Source organism: Hyperolius riggenbachi, chromosome 5, assembly GCF_040937935.1.
Source record: "Hyperolius riggenbachi isolate aHypRig1 chromosome 5, aHypRig1.pri, whole genome shotgun sequence".
Lineage (NCBI taxonomy): Eukaryota > Metazoa > Chordata > Amphibia > Anura > Hyperoliidae > Hyperolius > Hyperolius riggenbachi.
In genome coordinates this window covers 15,294,070-15,313,184 of record NC_090650.1, presented here as the reverse complement: position 1 = coordinate 15,313,184, position 19,115 = coordinate 15,294,070, and the positions used below count along the sequence as shown (strand labels likewise).

The 19,115-nt window shown below is 48.7% G+C and overlaps 1 protein-coding gene across 2 annotated transcripts in view; it reads right to left on the bottom strand.

Moving 5' to 3' along the window:
- The window catches only part of BZW2 (basic leucine zipper and W2 domains 2), a 145,143-nt gene that overhangs the window by 44,882 nt on the left and 81,146 nt on the right, over window positions 1-19,115 (bottom strand). Inside the window, exon 4 of one of the 2 annotated variants that reach the window (XM_068235110.1) lies at window positions 16,988-17,091. In XM_068235110.1, the coding sequence (XP_068091211.1) occupies window positions 16,988-17,091 (104 nt within the window). Of the gene's footprint in view, window positions 1-11,522; window positions 11,607-16,987; window positions 17,092-19,115 lie in introns of those variants that run through there. The other variant, XM_068235111.1, reaches the window with a different exon arrangement.

Below are 19,115 nucleotides of genomic sequence, written 5' to 3'. Positions count from 1 at the left end.
TGTCATTTCCAGCCTTAAAAATTAACTATTTCAGGCAGCAAAATAAAACAAGTAAAACTCCCTGGTTATTAATATGTTTAGTACTGTACATACACATGTTTATCTCATCATGTCACATGTCACCTCGGGTACACTTGAACTTCATTATGTAAATAAAGCTCAGACTCGCGTGCTGCCGGCTGCATATTCATCCGTTTACCGCCGACGCTTTGCGTACAGACAGGAGGGAAATTCATAGCACATAACAATGAGCTGGGGAGGATACAGACAGACGCTCACTGACGCTCTCAGGCAGATACCGTTATTTGCATTTCACTGACTCATTAGCCCCGGCCTGGTAAATGGCGTACAGAGGGAAACGTTCTGACTCTGCAGATGTGGTTGGATCTGCGCATTTTTCAGCTTGGTTATTCCCCATGTGGCAAAATGAAAAGTAATAGAACAGTCGTCTTGGCTCAGGGATGCCTCCAGCCATAGAACACCGGACACATCGGCCTAAGAGGTTTTATTATCATCTAGGAATTGCGGACCTCCAATTGCTCTATGAGTGCTATACGATGTATCTGCCTTCCAGAGCAAGTGAATGGAGCAAATCAGAGGAACACTCCTTTGAATCCAACTCTGAAGATGCCCATTAAGCCATTAGCAGCTTCAATAGTATTATCCCGTTTAAGATAAGGGCACGGCTTTTGACCTGACTCGGCAGAACTCGTGCTGTAAATTCTTGTAATGCATCAATCTCTCTCTCCACTAGCAGGAAATACAGAAACTAAAAGTAGAGGTCCTCTGTTATCTCACACTGCCCCCTAGTGATAAGTGGCCATAAATACACATTATACCAGTACTAATTAGAAGCAAGGAAATGTAACAAATAAGAACTAAAAAAAAAAGTGCTAAAAATAAATTGGCCGGGAGTGCTTTCAAGCCTCTAAATAAATTGACTGCTAACCGGTTAACAATTCAATTTCCTGAACAATCGACCATCTGATCCGATCTTTCTGATCAATTGTAAATAAACATTCAAGCCCACCAATGGAGAGGAAAATGCTAAGTAATCCGATCAGGCTAAAGGTTCGTATACACGTCCGATAAAGATCGTTCGTTACGAACGATTTGTGACGTTTACACGATATTCAAATTAGACCGAAAAGATCGTTCGTAATGAACGATTGTGTACACGCGTGAACGATATAAGTATAAAGTACTGCACGACGAACGATAAAAAAATGCGTGCGCAAACGGAAGTGACGTTATGACAGGCAATAAGAACATGCGTACTACTCTACAGATAATCATTATCGGACGATCTTTGTACACAATGCAACGATTGAACGATTATCTTTCGAAAAAATCCGCCGGGTTGGATCAGTCGGATTGAACGATAACGGTTGTTATCGTCCAAAAAAAACGATCGTTGGAAAATTTGGAACGCACGATTATCGGTCCAATTGTCGTTATCGATCGTTTTTGAACGATCGTTATCGTACGTGTGTACTCAGCTTAAAAGAATGACAAAGAAATTCAGATTAGAAAAACGATTGATAGAACAATTGTTCATTGTCGATTAGCACAATTAATTATACCAGTACCTATCAATCATATGGTCGGATGTACTGTTAATGTGCACCTTAAAGTGAACCCAAGGTGAGAGCGAAATAGAGGCAACCATATTTATTTCCTTTTAAACAATACCAGCTGCCTGGCTATCCCGCTGATCCTCTTCCTCTGATATCTTTTTTACCCATAGCCCCTGAACAAGCATGCAGTAGATCAGGTGTTTCTGACATTATTGTCAGATCTGAAAAGATTAGCTGAATGCTTGTTTCTGGAGTTATTCAGACACTATAAATATGGCAGCCTCCTATCACTCTCACCTCGGGTTCTCTTTAAGAAGTTTAACGACTGGGGGAGCAGAACTTGCCTATTCCCCTAACACTTCCCACCCCCCCATTCAAAGACCTGTCTGAGCGCAGTTGGAGCAATGGCGCATACTCTGTCCTCTCTGTGCGCTCGGTCGATCGCGCTCCCGAAGCAGCCGCGGTTGGTAACCTCACGAGCCCACAATGCTTCCAGCCTGGGCTCCTGCACATCGCCGGGGGGGGGGGGGGGGGGGGGCGCACATGTATTTTGTTATTTAATTTTATTAAAAATGTTCTTTTCATTTCAGCTTGCAGCCAACTGTGAATGTCTAAAACGTCCCCCAAATGGCAGCTCCTCCCTCCAGCATGAAAGGAGTACTTTTCAGAGTACAGTGTGGAGATGATAGTAATCTGCTAATTACAATTATGCAAAATTTCAAGTCAATTTTCGCAATTACAGCCATGCGTAATTACCATTTGGACATTCAACTGATTAAGTGTAATCCATTCGTAATTTCATATCATTTTTGCGTAATTTTTTGCTGATTTTAGCGCTTAAAGGAGTCATCAGGCTGGATAGTGTAATGGTTGAGGGCTCCGCCTCTGACGTAGGAGACCTGGGTTCGAATCTCAGCTCTGCCTGTTCAGTAAGCCAGCACCTATTCAGTAAGGAGTTCTTTGGGCAAGACTCCCTAACACTGCTACTGCCTACTGAGTGCGCTCTAGTGGCTGCCTCGCAAAGCGCTTTGAGTCCGACAGGAAAAAAGCGCTATACAAAAAAAGGAATTATTATTATTATTATTATTAAATAAACACTTTCTTCCTCTACTTACCCGGGGCTTCCTCCAGCAGCTGAGATATCCCTCACAGCAGCTCCCCTCTCAGCTGACCTCAGCCGCCTGCACAGTACAGTCCGGACAACGTGGACTTGATATTAAAAAGTGAATCTCCGGACTAAAAATCTACTCAGCAGAACTGGAAAGGCTTGGTGTTTCTTTAACAGTTTCAAAGCATCAAAACTTTGTTTTTCTTACCAAAGCATAATTTTTAGCTGCGTTTTTAACTAAGCTCCACCCATCAAAGAACAAAAGCTCGGGCTTTTTTTCCCTGATGCTGTGCAGAGCATGATGGGATTTCCTATGTTGTTATTAATGTTGCCTAGCAACTAGGAGAGGTGCTCAGGACACAGGACAGTTGGAACTGTGTCTCATGCTCCCGGTCACCTCCTTTCAACCAAAAAGATGGCTGCCCTCATGAAATCAAACATTTGCCTGTTCTTTTAAAACAGTGTGGGTAAGAGATTAGATTACCTATCTATTTTAATCAACATGACTAATGTCACTTAATGACAGTTTGTTTGTTTAGGCTGTAGTAAAAATGTTTCTGTACCGTGTTAGCCAGTATGTTTGTTTAGGCTGGAGTTCCTCTTTAAGCGCTAAAGTCGGCACAAAATGACATGAAATTGCCAAGTTACAGTTCCTGAGTATGTTAACATACAAAATTAATAACGACTAGCCAACCCGCGTCGTAGCATACGCCGCATCTATCTAATAGAGTACGTGCCTCAACCTTGAAGCAAGAAGAAGTAGGCTTTCCATGAGAAAAGGTATGCGTGCTCAAACACCAAGTTTAACCCTAGCAAGTCTGGCTTTGCAAATACGGCCTAATTGGCTATTCATGAGGCAATGCTCATGCAAATATGCATTTGCTTTCGCATGCCAAACTATGCAGGGTCCAAAAACCAATACCGCAAAGCGATCGCCCTGCGGGAATTAGTTCATGCTACATTAGCACTATCCAGGAGCGCAACGGGGAGGCTTCCCAATGCCCCCATACAACCGGGGGGACCGCGGGGTCCCAGGCTCTCGCTGCCTGGGAACCACAGCGGCACCCCGGAGGGGGAGAGTGCGCAGCCGACCCATTCCCCCCCAGTGTGGTCAGCGCCGGGGAGAGCCGTCCGCACCCACCTCCCAATATTAAAAACAGGCACTTACCTTAACGTCCATTGCGTTCTGCTACATGCACATTAACTTGGGGGCACCACATTAGAAAGGAGTGAAGCATGGGTCACCCCAAACTTTAGAGCTCAGGGCTGGCTCACATACATACAACACTCCAGAGCAGGGGGGGGGGGGGGGGGGGGGGAGGACAGGCGCAGACAACTCACTCCAGGGCTCACACCACCAGAGCAAGCCACCCACCACCATCCTCCAAAGGATACAACTGCAAAAAATGCTTTCCATGACAAAAATTATGCGTGCTCAAACACCAAGTTTAACCCTAGCAAGTCTGGCTTTCCAAATCTGGCCTAATTGGCTTTTCATGAGGCAATGCTCATGCAAATATGCATTTGTTTTCGCATGCCAAACTATGCAGGGTCAAAAAACCAATACCGCAAAGCGATCGCCCTGCGGGAATTAGTTCATGCTACATTAGCACTATCCAAGAGCGCCACGGGGAGGATTCCCAATGCCCCTTTTTATACAACCGAGGGGACCGCGGGGTCCCAGGCTCTCTCACTGCCTGGGAACCACAGCGGCACCCCGGAGGGGGAGGCTGGGTGGCGCAGCCGACCCCCCTTCCCAAACGTGGCCAGCGTCGGGGAGAGCCGACCGCACCCACCTCCTAATATTAAAAACAGGCACGTACCTTAACGTCCATTGCGTTCTGCTACATGCGCATTCATTTTCACATGGAAAGCATTTTGTGCAGTTTGTATCCTTTTTAGGCAGGTGGTGGATGGCTTGCTCCGGTGGTGTGAACCCTGGAGTGAGTTGTCTGCGCCTGTCCCAGTGGTGCTCAGCAGAGCTCGAATATTCGAGTAGCTCGAATATTCGAGCTCTTTTTCAGCTATTCGAGCTCGGTATTCGAGCTCCGAATAGCTGGAGCTATTCGAATGGGCTATCCGAGTACACTCGAATAGCCCATTCACTATTCGAGCTATTCGAGCAACTCGGCGCTATTCGAGCTCGGTACCGAGCTCGAATAGCGTCATAGCCCAGATTGATGTCCTTAGAGCCAATCAGAGGGCTCCCAGGCCCTCTGACGGCAGCCAATCACAGAGGGGGACCCTGGCCAGCCCCTACCCTATAAATAGCGGCCGCCATGTTCCGTTTCTCCATGCTTGCCTGAGACTTGTACAGAGAGAGAGTTGCTCCTTTGTGCTTTGGCTTAGCAAGTGCTCTATTGTGATCATTTACCTAGCGTTTTTGCTCACCTACACCTGCCATATACACCTATATTGTTGTTAGTTAGATAGACATTGTATTTTAGTTAGTAGCTTGTGTGTTACATTAGAGACAGGCAGCTGCTGCAAGCTTACAGGTTTAGGCCTCACAGGGGCCTTGCCTCTGTGGGCAGCTGTCCTCTGTTTATTTCTCTCATCTATACCAGTATTTCTGCTGTCCTTTACTAATAGTATTGTAGTTATACTGTACTAGGAGTAGGACACTCACTGACTGTCACTGTTTATAGGCTACTAGCTAGCTCCTGCGTGTGTGCACTCACTCACTGTCTGTGTGTACACACACTCTATTTCCTTCTGATTACTGATAGATTATTGTTAGTTAGTTGTACTTACTTACTACTTACTCTTACTGTACCCGTAGGGACACTCACTGTCACTGTTCATATAGGCTACTAGCTCCTGCGTGTGCGCACTGCACTCACTGTCTGAGTGTACACACACAACACACACTCTATTTCCTTCTGATCGCTGATTGATTATCGTAATTAGTTAGTTCTACTTACTGTTACTACTTACTCTTACTGTACTAGGAGTCTAGGACACTCAGTCACTGTCCATAGGCTACTAGCTCCTGCGTGCGTGCACTCACTGTCTGAGTGTACACACACCCACACTCCATTTCCTTCTGATCGCTGATTGATTATCGTAATTAGTTAGTTCTACTTACTGTTACTACTTACTCTTACTGTACTAGGAGTCTAGGACACTCAGTCACTGTGTTCATAGGCTACTAGCTCCTGCGTGCGTGCACTCACTGTCTGAGTGTACACACACCCACACTCCATTTCCTTCTGATCGCTGATTGATTATTGTAATTAGTTAGTTCTACTTACTGTTACTACTTACTCTTACTGTACTAGGAGTCTAGGACACTCAGTCACTGTCCATAGGCTACTAGCTCCTGCGTGCGTGCACTCACTGTCTGAGTGTACACACACCCACACTCCATTTCCTTCTGATCGCTGATTGATTATCGTAATTAGTTAGTTCTACTTACTGTTACTACTTACTCTTACTGTACTAGGAGTCTAGGACACTCAGTCACTGTGTTCATAGGCTACTAGCTCCTGCGTGCGTGCACTCACTGTCTGAGTGTACACACACCCACACTCCATTTCCTTCTGATCGCTGATTGATTATTGTAATTAGTTAGTTCTACTTACTGTTACTACTTACTCTTACTGTACTAGGAGTCTAGGACACTCAGTCACTGTGTTCATAGGCTACTAGCTCCTGCGTGCGTGCACTCACTGTCTGAGTGTACACACACCCACACTCCATTTCCTTCTGATCGCTGATTGATTATCGTAATTAGTTAGTTCTACTTACTGTTACTACTTACTCTTACTGTACTAGGAGTCTAGGACACTCAGTCACTGTGTTCATAGGCTACTAGCTCCTGCGTGCGTGCACTCACTGTCTGAGTGTACACACACCCACACTCCATTTCCTTCTGATCGCTGATTGATTATTGTAATTAGTTAGTTCTACTTACTGTTACTACTTACTCTTACTGTACTAGGAGTCTAGGACACTCAGTCACTGTGTTCATAGGCTACTAGCTCCTGCGTGCGTGCACTCACTGTCTGAGTGTACACACACTAAATTTACTTGTGATTACTACTGATTATTGTAACTGCTAGTTGTACTTCCTGACTGTTACTACTTACTTACTGTACTAGGGGACACTCACTCAGTCACCTCACCAACCAACCCACTCCATTAAAGTACCCCACTTTTCACCCGCCCTTTTACAAAACTTTTGTCTATACGCCCAAAACATTTAAGATGTCTGGAAGTGGCAGCCAGCGCGGTTTGGGCAAGGGGAAGGGCAGCAAGGGAATCAGGAGGAGAGGGAGCAGCATTGTGGCAAGCCGCGGCCGCGGGCGCGCCACCATGCACAGTTCCGCAGCAGCAGCAGCAGCGTCAGTGGCTAACATTCCTCCCATAGCCACTGGCCGTGGACGCCTTGGGCGCCGCCCAGCAGGAGCATCTGCAACTCACGCTGCAGAGACACAGCAGCAGCAGCGTGTAGCACCTGCTCCCATTTTCCTCCAGCCGGGTCGGAAACGTCCCATTGAGGAAAAGGATGCAGACACTGTGGTGCAACTCATGACGGAGGATGAGCAGCCCGCCATCAGCTCTGCATCCGAGGCCTCCACCCTCACCACCACCACCACCCCTGTTCGCAGCAGCCGCCCAGCAGGGTCTGGGGAGGAGGCCAGTTCACCGTCACTCGCCGACCTGTCATTCAGCAGTCTTTTGACCCCAGGCATCATGAGTAAATTGTCTGCTGTTGTTGGCGATCTTGAGGAGGAGATGCTGATGGGCACTTTGGGGGATGAGGGATTGGACAGCAAGACTGTGGCGACAGTCAAGCAGCCCATCCATGCATCAGGAGAGGAGTTTGGGGGGTCCTCATCCCAGCAGGACATGTTTCAGGAGGGGGAGGATGATGATGACCCGGTGACAGACAGAGACTGGGTGCCACCACCTCCAGGGGATGTCGTCCTCAGCAGCTCTGAGGAGGAGGAGGAGGATGCGCTTGTGGGCCTTGCAAGGAGGCGCATCATTGCAAGCATTGGCAGCGTCCCACAGCCTGCTGGTGTCTCAGGCTCAGCAGCAGCAGCAGCAGCATCAGCCAGTACCACCCCCAGCCGCACCCAAGCCCCCCCCCCCAACCACCACAGGGAGACAGGCAGCAGCGCTTCCATGCCGTAGGGGGAAGTTTCTGTCACCAATCTGGCGGTTTTTCACCATGCCCACTGTGTACAGCAAGTACGCCACTTGCAACCACTGTCAGCGGAAGTTGAGCAGAGGTGCAGACCCCTTAAAGTTCAGCACCAGCTCGCTCATCAACCACCTTGCGGCTAAACATTTCCACCAGCATGAGGAGTTCCAGAGGCTGAAGGCATCTGCTGCTGGCAGTGGCACCACACCCATCACTGCACAGCCTTCAGCAGCAGCAGCAGCAACAGCAGCCACCCGCCCTCCTGCTCCTCCAGCAGCACCAGCAGGAGTGCGGAAACGCACTGCTCCTCCCCCCTCTGCAACTCCTGCCGCCGACACTGAGGCCTGTTCTGGCAGCCAGTCCTCAGTGGCCTCCTCTGCTGTGTCTGCTGATTCCCGTGTCAGCAAAAGGCCACGCCAGAGCCTTTTGAGCGAGTCCTTCCAGGGGGTGGTTAGGGCTCTGCCTCCCAGCAGCCGTCGCGTGCGGCAGCTGAACGGCTTGCTGGCACGGGCCATGTGCTCCCAACTCCTGCCGTACACGCTCGTGCAGGAGGGGAGCGACATTCGTGCGCTGCTTGCTTGCGCAGCCCCAGACTGGCAGCTCCCCAGCAGACACTTCTTTGCCCGCAAGGCCATTCCTGCACTGCACCGCTTTGTGATGGCCAATGTGGAGCGAGGGCTGGAGCACGCGGTTGGTGAAAGGGTCCACGTCACCATGGACTCCTGGAGCAGCCGCTTCGGGACAGGCCGCTACCTGTCCTTCACTGTCCACTGGGTCAGCTTGGTGGAAGGGGGTGAGGATGGGAGAGCAGCAGCGGGCACAGCAGCAGCAGCAACACAGTGGGTGGTGCCACCCCGCAGGCTCAGGGGAACTGCAGCAGGTTCCTCCGATCCTCTGCCATCCTCCGGCACACCTGGCCAAACCCCCCGCCTCAGCAGCAGCGTGAAGGCCCGCCACTGCCAAGCGCTGCTGCACTTGGTCAGCCTTGGGAAGACCAAGCTGACGGCAACCCATGTGTTGGCCAAACTCCAGGAGCAGGAGAGGATTTGGCTGACCCCCAGAGGCCTCAGAGTCGGAGAGGTGGTGGCCGACAATGGGGCCAATCTGGTTGCCGCAATAGACAGGGGAAACCTGACCCACATCCCCTGTCTTGCCCACGTGCTGAACCTGGTGGTGCAGAAGTTCCTGCGCACCTACCAGGGGATGGGCGAACTGCTGGAAACGGCAAGGAATGTTGTGCGTCACTTCCGGCGCTCGGCTGCAGCCTGTGCGAGCCTGGAAGACGTGCAAAAGGAGCTGGATCTGCCACGCCATCGGCTGATCCTTGACGTTCCGACTCGCTGGAACTCCACCCTGGCGATGTTGGAGCGTCTGGTTGAACAGAGGCGCGCTGTCAAACAGTACCTTGCCCTGGCCACTGTTTCCGCAGCTCAGAGAAGGGACAAGACCAGCAACTTCCCGTCCATCGTCCCCGATGATGACTGGAGGCACATGCAGCAGGTGTGCTTAGTGCTGGCTCCCTTCCTGCAGGCCACAAACATGGTGAGCAGGGACCATGCTATGGTCTGCGAGTGGGTGCCCCTGGTTTCTCTGCTGAACAGGGCCCTCGATGCTTTGCTGGAACAGGGAGCGGCAGCCTTGGACCAGCAGGAGCGGCAACCAGCTGCGCAGTCCACCTCTGAGGGGGAGGAGGAGGAGGACTTGGTGGAGGTCCCTGACCTGGCTGCTGATGAGGGGGATCAGCACAGCGCAGCTGAGTTGGTGCGGGGGTGGAGAGAGGATGAGGCGGCAGAGGAGGAGGATGAGGACAGCACTGACGTCGATGTGCCAGCAGACGTGGCCCGCCTCTTCCCAATGGCAGCGCACATGCTGACGTGCCTGCGCAGGGACCCCAGGGTGATCCAGATGAAGCAGAGGGAGGACATCTGGATCAGCATGATGTTGGACCCACGCCTCAAGGGGAAGTTGAGCCAGTTCCTGCCGCCTGCAGGAGGAGACCCAGCGCAACAAATAAGGAGCTTGCAGCAGGCCCTTGTTGAGCGCTTGGAGGAAGCCTTCCCCCAGCCTTCCACCCCCACTGTCCAGCAGCCAGCACAGAGGCAGCAGCAGGTGCCTGCATCCAGCAGCAGCAAGCGCCCCACAGACCTGCTGTCTCTCAGCCACGAGCTCTACAGGACTGTAGAGGCTCCGGCAGCAGTGACTAGAGAGGAGATGCATGCAGCAGCATCCTCCTCCGGTCACAGCCAGCGCCTGACCCGCATGGTGGCTGACTACATGGGGTCGTACAGCGGGCTTAACAGGGATGCCCCTGTTGATCCCATGGAGTATTGGGTCAAGCGCATGGAGATCTGGAGCGAGCTGGCGCAGTACGCCCTGGAAGTGCTGTCCTGCCCCCCTTCCAGCGTGCTGTCCGAGCGCTGCTTCAGTGCAGCTGGTGGCGTGGTCACCGAGAAACGCTCACGTCTGTCTCACAAGTCTGTGGACAGACTGACGTTTCTCAAGATGAACCAGGCGTGGGTGGAAGGCGAGTTCCTGGCCCCTGTTGTCGGCGAGAGGGGGACATGAACTGGCTGCCGGAACCATCGTTAATGTGCCTTACCACCCTTTACCACCTCCTGGCTCCTGCTCACTAAGCCAGCCTGGTTCACTTTGACTATTACGTCGCCTGCAGCCACACATTTTACACCTACAGTGGGCTGCTGTGTACAGCCCTTCTGCTGTCTGTCTGTGTTTCCCACTGCCAGGGTACACAGAATTACCTTCTTCTGCTGCCACTCTGCCACCAGCTATTACGTCAAACAATAGCTATATTGGTTGCAAAACTAAAAACCAAAAAACCATAAAAAAAAAAAAAAGGTTTAATTTTTCTGAGGTGCCCGGGTTGAAAACTGTGTTGTCCCAGTTGTGTATTGGACACAATGTGGGCTGCACGACCGCTGTCTGGGACCTCCTGTTGTGTTTATTTACAGCCCTGGTATCACCGCTAGGTACCAGGGCTATTATGTCACGCTGCCTACCTGCTGCCACACTCACACTGCTCCTCCATACCTCCTCCTGCTGCTGCTGCTGCTGCTGTCTGTCTGTCTGTGTTTCCCACTGCCAGGGTACACAGATGATTTACCTTCTGCTGCCACTCTGCCACCAGCTATTACGTCAAACAATAGCTGCTCGCCTACTCCTCCATTCCTCCTCCTGCTGCTGCGGTCTGTCTGTGTTTCCCACTGCCAGGGTACACAGATGATTTACCTTCTGCTGCCACTCTGCCACCAGCTATTACGTCAAACAATAGCTGCTCGCCTACTCCTCCATTCCTCCTCCTGCTGCTGCTGTCTGTCTGTGTTTCCCACTGCCAGGGTACACAGAATTACCTTCTGCTGCCACTCTGCCACCAGCTATTACGTCAAACAATAGCTATATTGGTTGCAAAACCAAAACCAAACAAACCATTAAAAAAAAAAAAAAGGTTTAATTTTTCTGAGGTGCCCGGGTTGAAAACTGTGTTGTCCCAGTTGTGTATTGGACACAATGTGGGCTGCACGACCGCTGTCTGGGACCTCCTGTTGTGTTTATTTACAGCCCTGGTATCACCGCTAGGTACCAGGGCTATTATGTCACGGCGAGCTGCCTGCCTCATTGACTGCCTGCTGCCACACACTCATCCTCCTCCTCCTGCTGCTGAATTTACCTCCTGCTGTCTTTGTGTTTCCACTGCCAGGGAGCACATACAATGGCGCTTCCAACATGCGTGCGCCCACCAGCTATTTGTTACGCTCAAAAATAGCTGCATTTCTTAAAAAAAAAAATTGAAAAGAGAAATACGTGAAGAAGAAGAAGACGATATTGAAAAGGAAGATGAAGAAGATGAAGATGAAGATGAAGATGAAGATGAAGATGAAGAAGATGATGAAGAAGATGAAGAAGATGAAGAAGATGAAGATGAAGATGAAGAAGATGAAGATGAAGATGATGAAGATGAAGAAGATGAAGATGAAGATGAAGATGAAGATGAAGATGAAGAAGATGAAGATGAAGATGAAGAAGATGAAGATGAAGAAGATGAAGATGAAGAAGATGAAGATGAAGATGAAGATGAAGATGAAGAAGATGAAGATGAAGATGAAGATGAAGATGAAGAAGATGAAGATGAAGATGAAGAAGATGAAGATGAAGATGAAGATGAAGATGATGAAGATGAAGATGAAGATGAAGAAGATGAAGATGAAGATGAAGATGATGAAGATGAAGAAGATGAAGATGAAGATGAAGATGAAGAAGATGAAGATGAAGATGATGAAGATGAAGAAGATGAAGATGAAGATGAAGAAGATGAAGATGAAGATGAAGATGAAGAAGATGAAGATGAAGAAGATGAAGATGAAGATGAAGATGAAGAAGATCAAGATGAAGAAGATCAAGATGAAGAAGATGAAGATGAAGATGAAGATGAAGAAGATGAAGATGAAGATGAAGAAGATGAAGATGAAGATGAAGATGAAGATGAAGAAGATGAAGATGAAGAAGATGAAGATGAAGATGAAGATGAAGAAGATCAAGATGAAGAAGATCAAGATGAAGAAGATGAAGATGAAGATGAAGATGAAGAAGATGAAGATGAAGATGAAGATGAAGATGAAGATGATGAAGAAGATGAAGATGAAGATGAAGATGAAGAAGAAGAAGATGAAGATGAAGATGAAGATGAAGATGAAGATGAAGATGAAGATGAAGAAGAAGAAGAAGAAGAAGAAGAAGAAGAAGAAGATATAGAAGAAGAAGATATAGAAGAAGAAGATATAGAAGAAGAAGATCAAGAAGAAGAAGAAAGATAAAGAAGAAGAAGAACAAGTATATACAGTAACACTACTGAACAAAATTAAGGACACAACTTCTCTTTCCACATTTTTTTTTAAAGGAACATCCCCACATAATCACTTGCTGTTGTTACTTGGAAAAAAAGAGGTTTCTTGCATCATTCACCCTCAAAACAAGTGTTGGAAGCTATTTAAGGCCAATTCGAATAGTCAGCTCGAATAGTTAGCTCGAATACCGACTCGAATAGTGAGCTCGAAGTCCGAGGTCGAATCGAATAGTAAAAATTATTCGACTCGAATATTCGACTGACCTCGAATAATTTACTATTCGAATTCGACCAAACTCGAATTTTAAAAAGGGGTATTTGAGCATCACTAGCCTGTCCTCCCCCCCCCCCCCCCCCCTCTCTGGAGTGCTGTATGTGAGCCAGCCCTGAGCTTTAAAGCTCGGGGTGACCCATGCTTCTCTCCTTTCTCATGTGGTGCCCCAAAGTTAATGCTCATGTAGCAGAACGCTATGGATGTTAAGGTAAGTGCCTGTTTTTAATATTGGGAGGTGGGTGCGGACGGCTCTCCCCGGCGCTGGCCACACTTGGGGGGGGGGGGGTCGTCTGCGCCACCCAGTCTCCCCCTCCGGGGTGCTGCTGTGGTTCCCAGGCAGTGAGAGAGCCTGGGACCCTGCGGTCCCCCCGGTTGTATAAAAAGGGGGCATTGGGAATCCTCCCTGTGGTGCTCCTGGATAGTGCTAATGTAGCATGTAGCAGGGTGACCACTTTGCGGTATTGGTTTGTGCATGCATTTGCATGAGCATACCTCCCAACATTTTAAAGCTAGGAATCGGGACACTTAGGCCACACCCCTAACTCCCCCCCCCCCCCCCCCTCACACCTACCATAAAAAAATTGAATTTTTTTTTCAATTAATAACATCCCCTAATATTTTTTAATACATATCTCCCCCATATATGATGATGAGGAGGAGGAGGAGGAGGAGGAGGAGGAGGAGGAGGAGGAGGAGGAGGAGGAGGAGGAGGAGGGTGTCCGTGGGTGGGTGGGTGGGTGGGTGGGTGAGGAGGAGGGTGCCAATGCAAGAAAAAAATGATCGAGGCGCCAGCCGCGGGTAATTGGGATGCGGGTAGTGTGCATCCCATTACTACCTCCCTCCCTCCCTTGGAATCTGCCCCCCCCCTGTGTCTGCCCCCTGTTTGCAGAGTGCGCAGCTAAGCGGAGCGGGCTGTCAGCTTACCGGTATCCATGGACACGTACCAGCATCTGGCTTCCTGCTTCCTATGACGTCACAGGAAGCAGATTGAAGCCAGACATCGGTACGCGTCCATGGATACCGGTAAGCTGACAGCCCACTCCGCTTAGCTGCGCACTCTGCAAACAGGGGGGAGACACAGGGGAGGCCGATTCCAAGGGAGGGAGGTAGTAATGGGATGCACGCGTCCCGCATCCCAATTACCCGCGGCTGGCGCCTCGATCATTTTTTTTCCATCCTCACTGCCCACTGCTGCCCGGGATTTGGGGGGCTCATACCGTGATAGCGGGAGAGCCCCCCAAAATCGTGACAGTAAACGGGACGGTTGGGCCCTATGCATGAGCATTGCCTCATGAATAGCCAATTAGGCCAGATTTGCAAAGCCAGACTTGCTAGGGTAAGACCTCTTTTCCATGGACTGTTGATAGGCAGTGAAATGCCTCTCAAACTCTCACAACTGCTCACTTCTGCCTGGTAACTGCTTGTTGCTGCCTAGTAACTGCTCACTTCTGCCTGGTAACTGCTCGTTGCTGCCTAGTAACTGCTTGTTGCTGCCTAGTAACTGCTTGTTGCTGCCTAGTAACTGCTTGTTGCTGCCTAGTAACTGCTTGTTGCTGCCTAGTAACTGCTTGTTGCTGCCTAGTAACTGCTTGTTGCTGCCTAGTAACTGCTTGTTGCTGCCTAGTAACTGCTTGTTGCTGCCTAGTAACTGCTTGTTGCTGCCTGGTATCCGCTCACTGCTGCCTGGTATCTGCTTGTTATCTGCTCACTGCTGCCTGGTAACTGCTTGTTATCTGCTCACTGCTGCCTGGTGCTGCCTGGTAACTGCTTGTTGCTGCCTGGTAACTGCTTGTTGCTGCCTGGTAACTGCTCACTGCTGCCTGGTAACTGCTCACTGCTTGCTGCTGCCTGGTAACTGCTTGCTGCTGCCTGGTAACTGCTTGCTGCTGCCTGGTAACTGCTTGCTGCTGCCTGGTAACTGCTTGCTGCTGCCTGGTAACTGCTTGCTGCTGCCTGGTAACTGCTTGCTGCTGCCTGGTAACTGCTTGCTGCTGCCTGGTAACTGCTTGCTGCTGCCTGGTAACTGCTTGCTGCTGCCTGGTAACTGCTTGCTGCTGCCTGGTAACTGCTTGCTGCTGCCTGGTAACTGCTTGCTGCTGCCTGGTAACTGCTCGCTGCTGCCTGGTAACTGCTTGTTATCTGCTCACTGCTGCCTGGTGCTGCCTGGTAACTGCTTGTTGCTGCCTGGTAACTGCTTGTTGCTGCCTGGTAACTGTTTGTTGCTGCCTGGTAACTGCTTGTTGCTGCCTGGTAACTGCTTGTTGCTGCCTGGTAACTGCTTGTTGCTGCCTGGTAACTGCTTGTTGCTGCCTGGTAACTGCTTGTTGCTGCCTGGTAACTGCTTGTTGCTGCCTGGTAACTGCTTGTTGCTGCCTGGTAACTGCTCGTTGCTGCCTGGTAACTGTTCGCTGCTGCCTGGTAACTGTTCGCTGCTGCCTGGTATCTGCTCGCTGCTGCCTGGTATCTGCTCGCTGCTGCCTGGTATCTGCTCACTGCTGCCTGGTAACTGCTTGTTATCTGCTCACTGCTGCCTGGTGCTGCCTGGTAACTGCTTGTTGCTGCCTGGTATCTGCTCACTGCTGCCTGGTAACTGCTTGCTGAGCACACAGCTCAACAGTCCGTGGAAAAGAGGCCTTAAACTTGGTGTTTGATCACGCATAAATTTTCTTATGCAAAGTACTTCTTCTTCTTGCTTGAAGGTTGAGGCACTTACTCTATTATATATGTAGATATTACGCAACATTTCACATTGCAATTTTGTATCGTAGTTGCAAATTACAATGCAAAATTACAATTGTGAGAAATTTGCACTGTACAGTAGTCTGGGAAAAATATCCCAATAAAGGTGCCCATTAACAGTAAAAAATTTTCACCAAATGTGATTTTTACGATAGAACTCTATAGAAAATTTGCAGTTTCTGAATGCAATCTATAGTGAACGATTCTTTGGTCGACTGCTTTATAGGATAAAATCGATCCGAAAGTTGGAAATTATGATCGCATTTGAAGAAAGAATCGTTCAGTAAATGTGAACATTCGATAATTGCCTTCAGATTACTTACGATCATTCAAATCGCATCGAAAGATCACATTTAGTGAAAACTAGTACAGTTAATGGACCCCTTAAAGGGACTCCGAGCTCAAAATTAAAACAAAATCGGTACTCACCTGGGGCTTTCTGCAGCCCAGTGTAGGTCGGGAGGTCCCACGGCGTCCTCCTGGCTCCTCTCCCTGGGCCTGGCCAGAAATGGCTCCCGGCGACACTGGGCCTGAGTGTCGGGCTCCTTCTTCCTGAAACGTCACGTCTGTCGTCACCACGCTGGCTGCCTCGCGTCATCACGGCGGCCAGCGTGACAGTACGGCACATGCGCGGTTTAATCGTGCATGCGCCGTACTGTCACGCCGGCCGCCGTGATGACGCGAGGTGGCCGGCGTGGTGACGACAGACGTGACGTTTCAGGAAGAAGGAGCCCGACACTCAGGCCCAGTGTCGCTGGGAGCCATTTCTGGCCAGGCCCAGGGAGAGGAGCCAGGAGGACGCCGTGGGACCTCCCGACCTACCCTGGGCTGCAGAAAGCCCCAGGTGAGTACCGATTTTGTTTTAATTTTGAGCTCGGAGTCCCTTTAATGCTAGGTACACAGTATGAGATTTTCTGGCAGATTTACTGGCAGATCGATTATTTCCAACATATCTGATCTGATTTCCAATCGATTTCCTATTGAAGTGAACGGAAAACGGAAATCGATCGGAAAATGATCAGAAATCGATTGGAAATCAAATCGGATATGTTGGAAATAATCGATCTGACAGTAAATCTGCCAGAAAATCTCAGTGTGTAGCTAGCATCCCCAGTAACTTCCACAATGGTGCTTGAGTAGTTAGCGGCACAGAGAGCAGGGAGTGCTGCCAGCAGAAGTGGAACATCCCATAGAAGTGGGAGGAGATTACTCTCTGATATTTGCTGCACAAGTTTTTATGTCTCTTCTTCAAAGTTTGGCTCTTCTTTGTGCCGTATACCTGAGCGTAATTCCGCATAGTCTCATAGTCCTCGTTAGCTCCGAAGACGCAGTTATTGGTCACTTTGCTTTTGTCTCCGTCATCGATGCGAGTTCCTCCGGGAGCTGAAGAGGGGAGAAATAAACAGAAGAAATATAGACTGAAAAGGCAGGTATTATTTATGGTTCTTCTTTGACATTAGTCTCAAATGTGCTGCATTAGATATGTATTGTAATGTCCACGTTTTGATTTACAACAGAAAATTTACTGAAATCAAAAGAAAACATTTTCAGGTATTTTCCATCTTTACTGCCTCCCTTACTCTCCACCCCCACCCACCCACCATCATGTGGGCTGATATAGTTCAGCCTGTGGAGTCCCATGCTGTCCAGGCTCTGAACTCTGACATACCAGCCTACATGGGGGACAAGGGGTTAAAGAGACATTTTATTCAGACAGTAAATATCATGCATATTTGCCCTGTATTGTATTATTGTGATGAAAGAGGAACTGTAGTGAAAATAGCAATGAATAAAATGGCTTATATTTTACAATATTTATTTATAGATTATTTAGTCAGTGTTTGCCCATTGTAAAATCTTTCCTCAGATTTACATTCTGAGATTTATCACTGGTGGTGACATATTTAGTTCTGCCAGGAGATCTGTATGGAATGTTCGTTACTGAGAGTTCTATGCACAGAGGAACATACTGCTTGCTAGGCAGTTGGAAAAAGCCATTTTTCCCCACAAAGCAACAAGGCTCACAGACAGGAAACTGTCAGGACCATGGTCATGACATCACACTGTGGGAAGGGCTTCATCACAATATTAGTCACACAGACCCCCCCCCCCCCCCCCCAGATGATTTATTTGAGAATATGTAAAGATTTCTCCTGGGAAAGGAGGTATCAGCTACTGATTGGGATACAGTTTAATCCTGGGTTGATGTTCCTCTTGAACAGCTATTCCCAGCAAAAGCATTGAAATGTACCCCAGAGTTCCCTCTGTTTTATTGCCACAGTCAGTACTGGCCAGTGGCCAACAGAAAACCCCGCTGGCAAATTCACTACTTTTCCTGGGGCTAGATGTACAGCTCCAATACTAATATATTTTTTGTCATTTTACCTCCATCTGATTTCAAGTTTCTGAAACTTACTCGCTAAAATTTTGCAGACTGGTTGGAAGTTGTTGCGGCCTGACAGCGATGATTTAGCTCATCCTGCCACTCGCCTCGTTCACATCCTAACCCTCGTAACTAGCAACTGACACTAACCCAGAGCTGGATCATTCTCAAGGCAATTCTCGGCAGTTGCCTAGGGTCTAGAGAGAGGCTAGGGGCCCGGTGGATGCCAGCCCCCCCCCCCCCCCCCAAATCTTACTAAAAAAAGCCAGGTGACCATCAGTGGAGGGCAAAAACTGCTATCCTGCCTGGTGCTCCATCTTAATCCACTTCTGCCCTAACCTTCCAATACCACTCTCCAGTCTCCCTGCAGTGTGTACTGCAATGGAGACTGGACATAGACAATACAATACAAAGCAAGTTAAGCAGCCCATACACTCAGCCGATTTTCTGGCCGATTTCGATCGATTTCGATGGATTTCCATCGAACTGGCAGGGTGTAAAATCTAGGTTCGATCTGATGAGATTGCTTATCAGTTTGCATTGGCCTTAATGGAAATCTGATGGCAAAAAAATGCCATCAGATAGAATTCCAATAGATTTCAAACTGAAATCTATTGGAATTCTACCCTGGTAAAAATGTTCTAAAAACACATCAGATAGATCATCAGATGCATTTCTTATCTATCTGCTGCCAATCTGACGAGTGTATGGGCACCTTTATTAGAATGATGGGATCAATTACAACGCAGTACTGTGAACAGGCCCATAGAATTGTATGGGCAGTGAGCTGGCATGCAGATTCTACAACGCAACAGAGCACTGTGAGCTAGTCCTCAGTGTACCTCACCTGTATGAGAAATACACATTTCTGTTTTCTATTCACTAAACCTCTAAACTAAACAAAAAAACTTAAAGAGTAACTGCAGTGAAAATGACGTAATGAATAAATATTGCTTATTTTATTTACAATATTACTTTATAAATATTAAGTCAGTGTTTGCTTATTGTAAAATCTTCCCTCTCC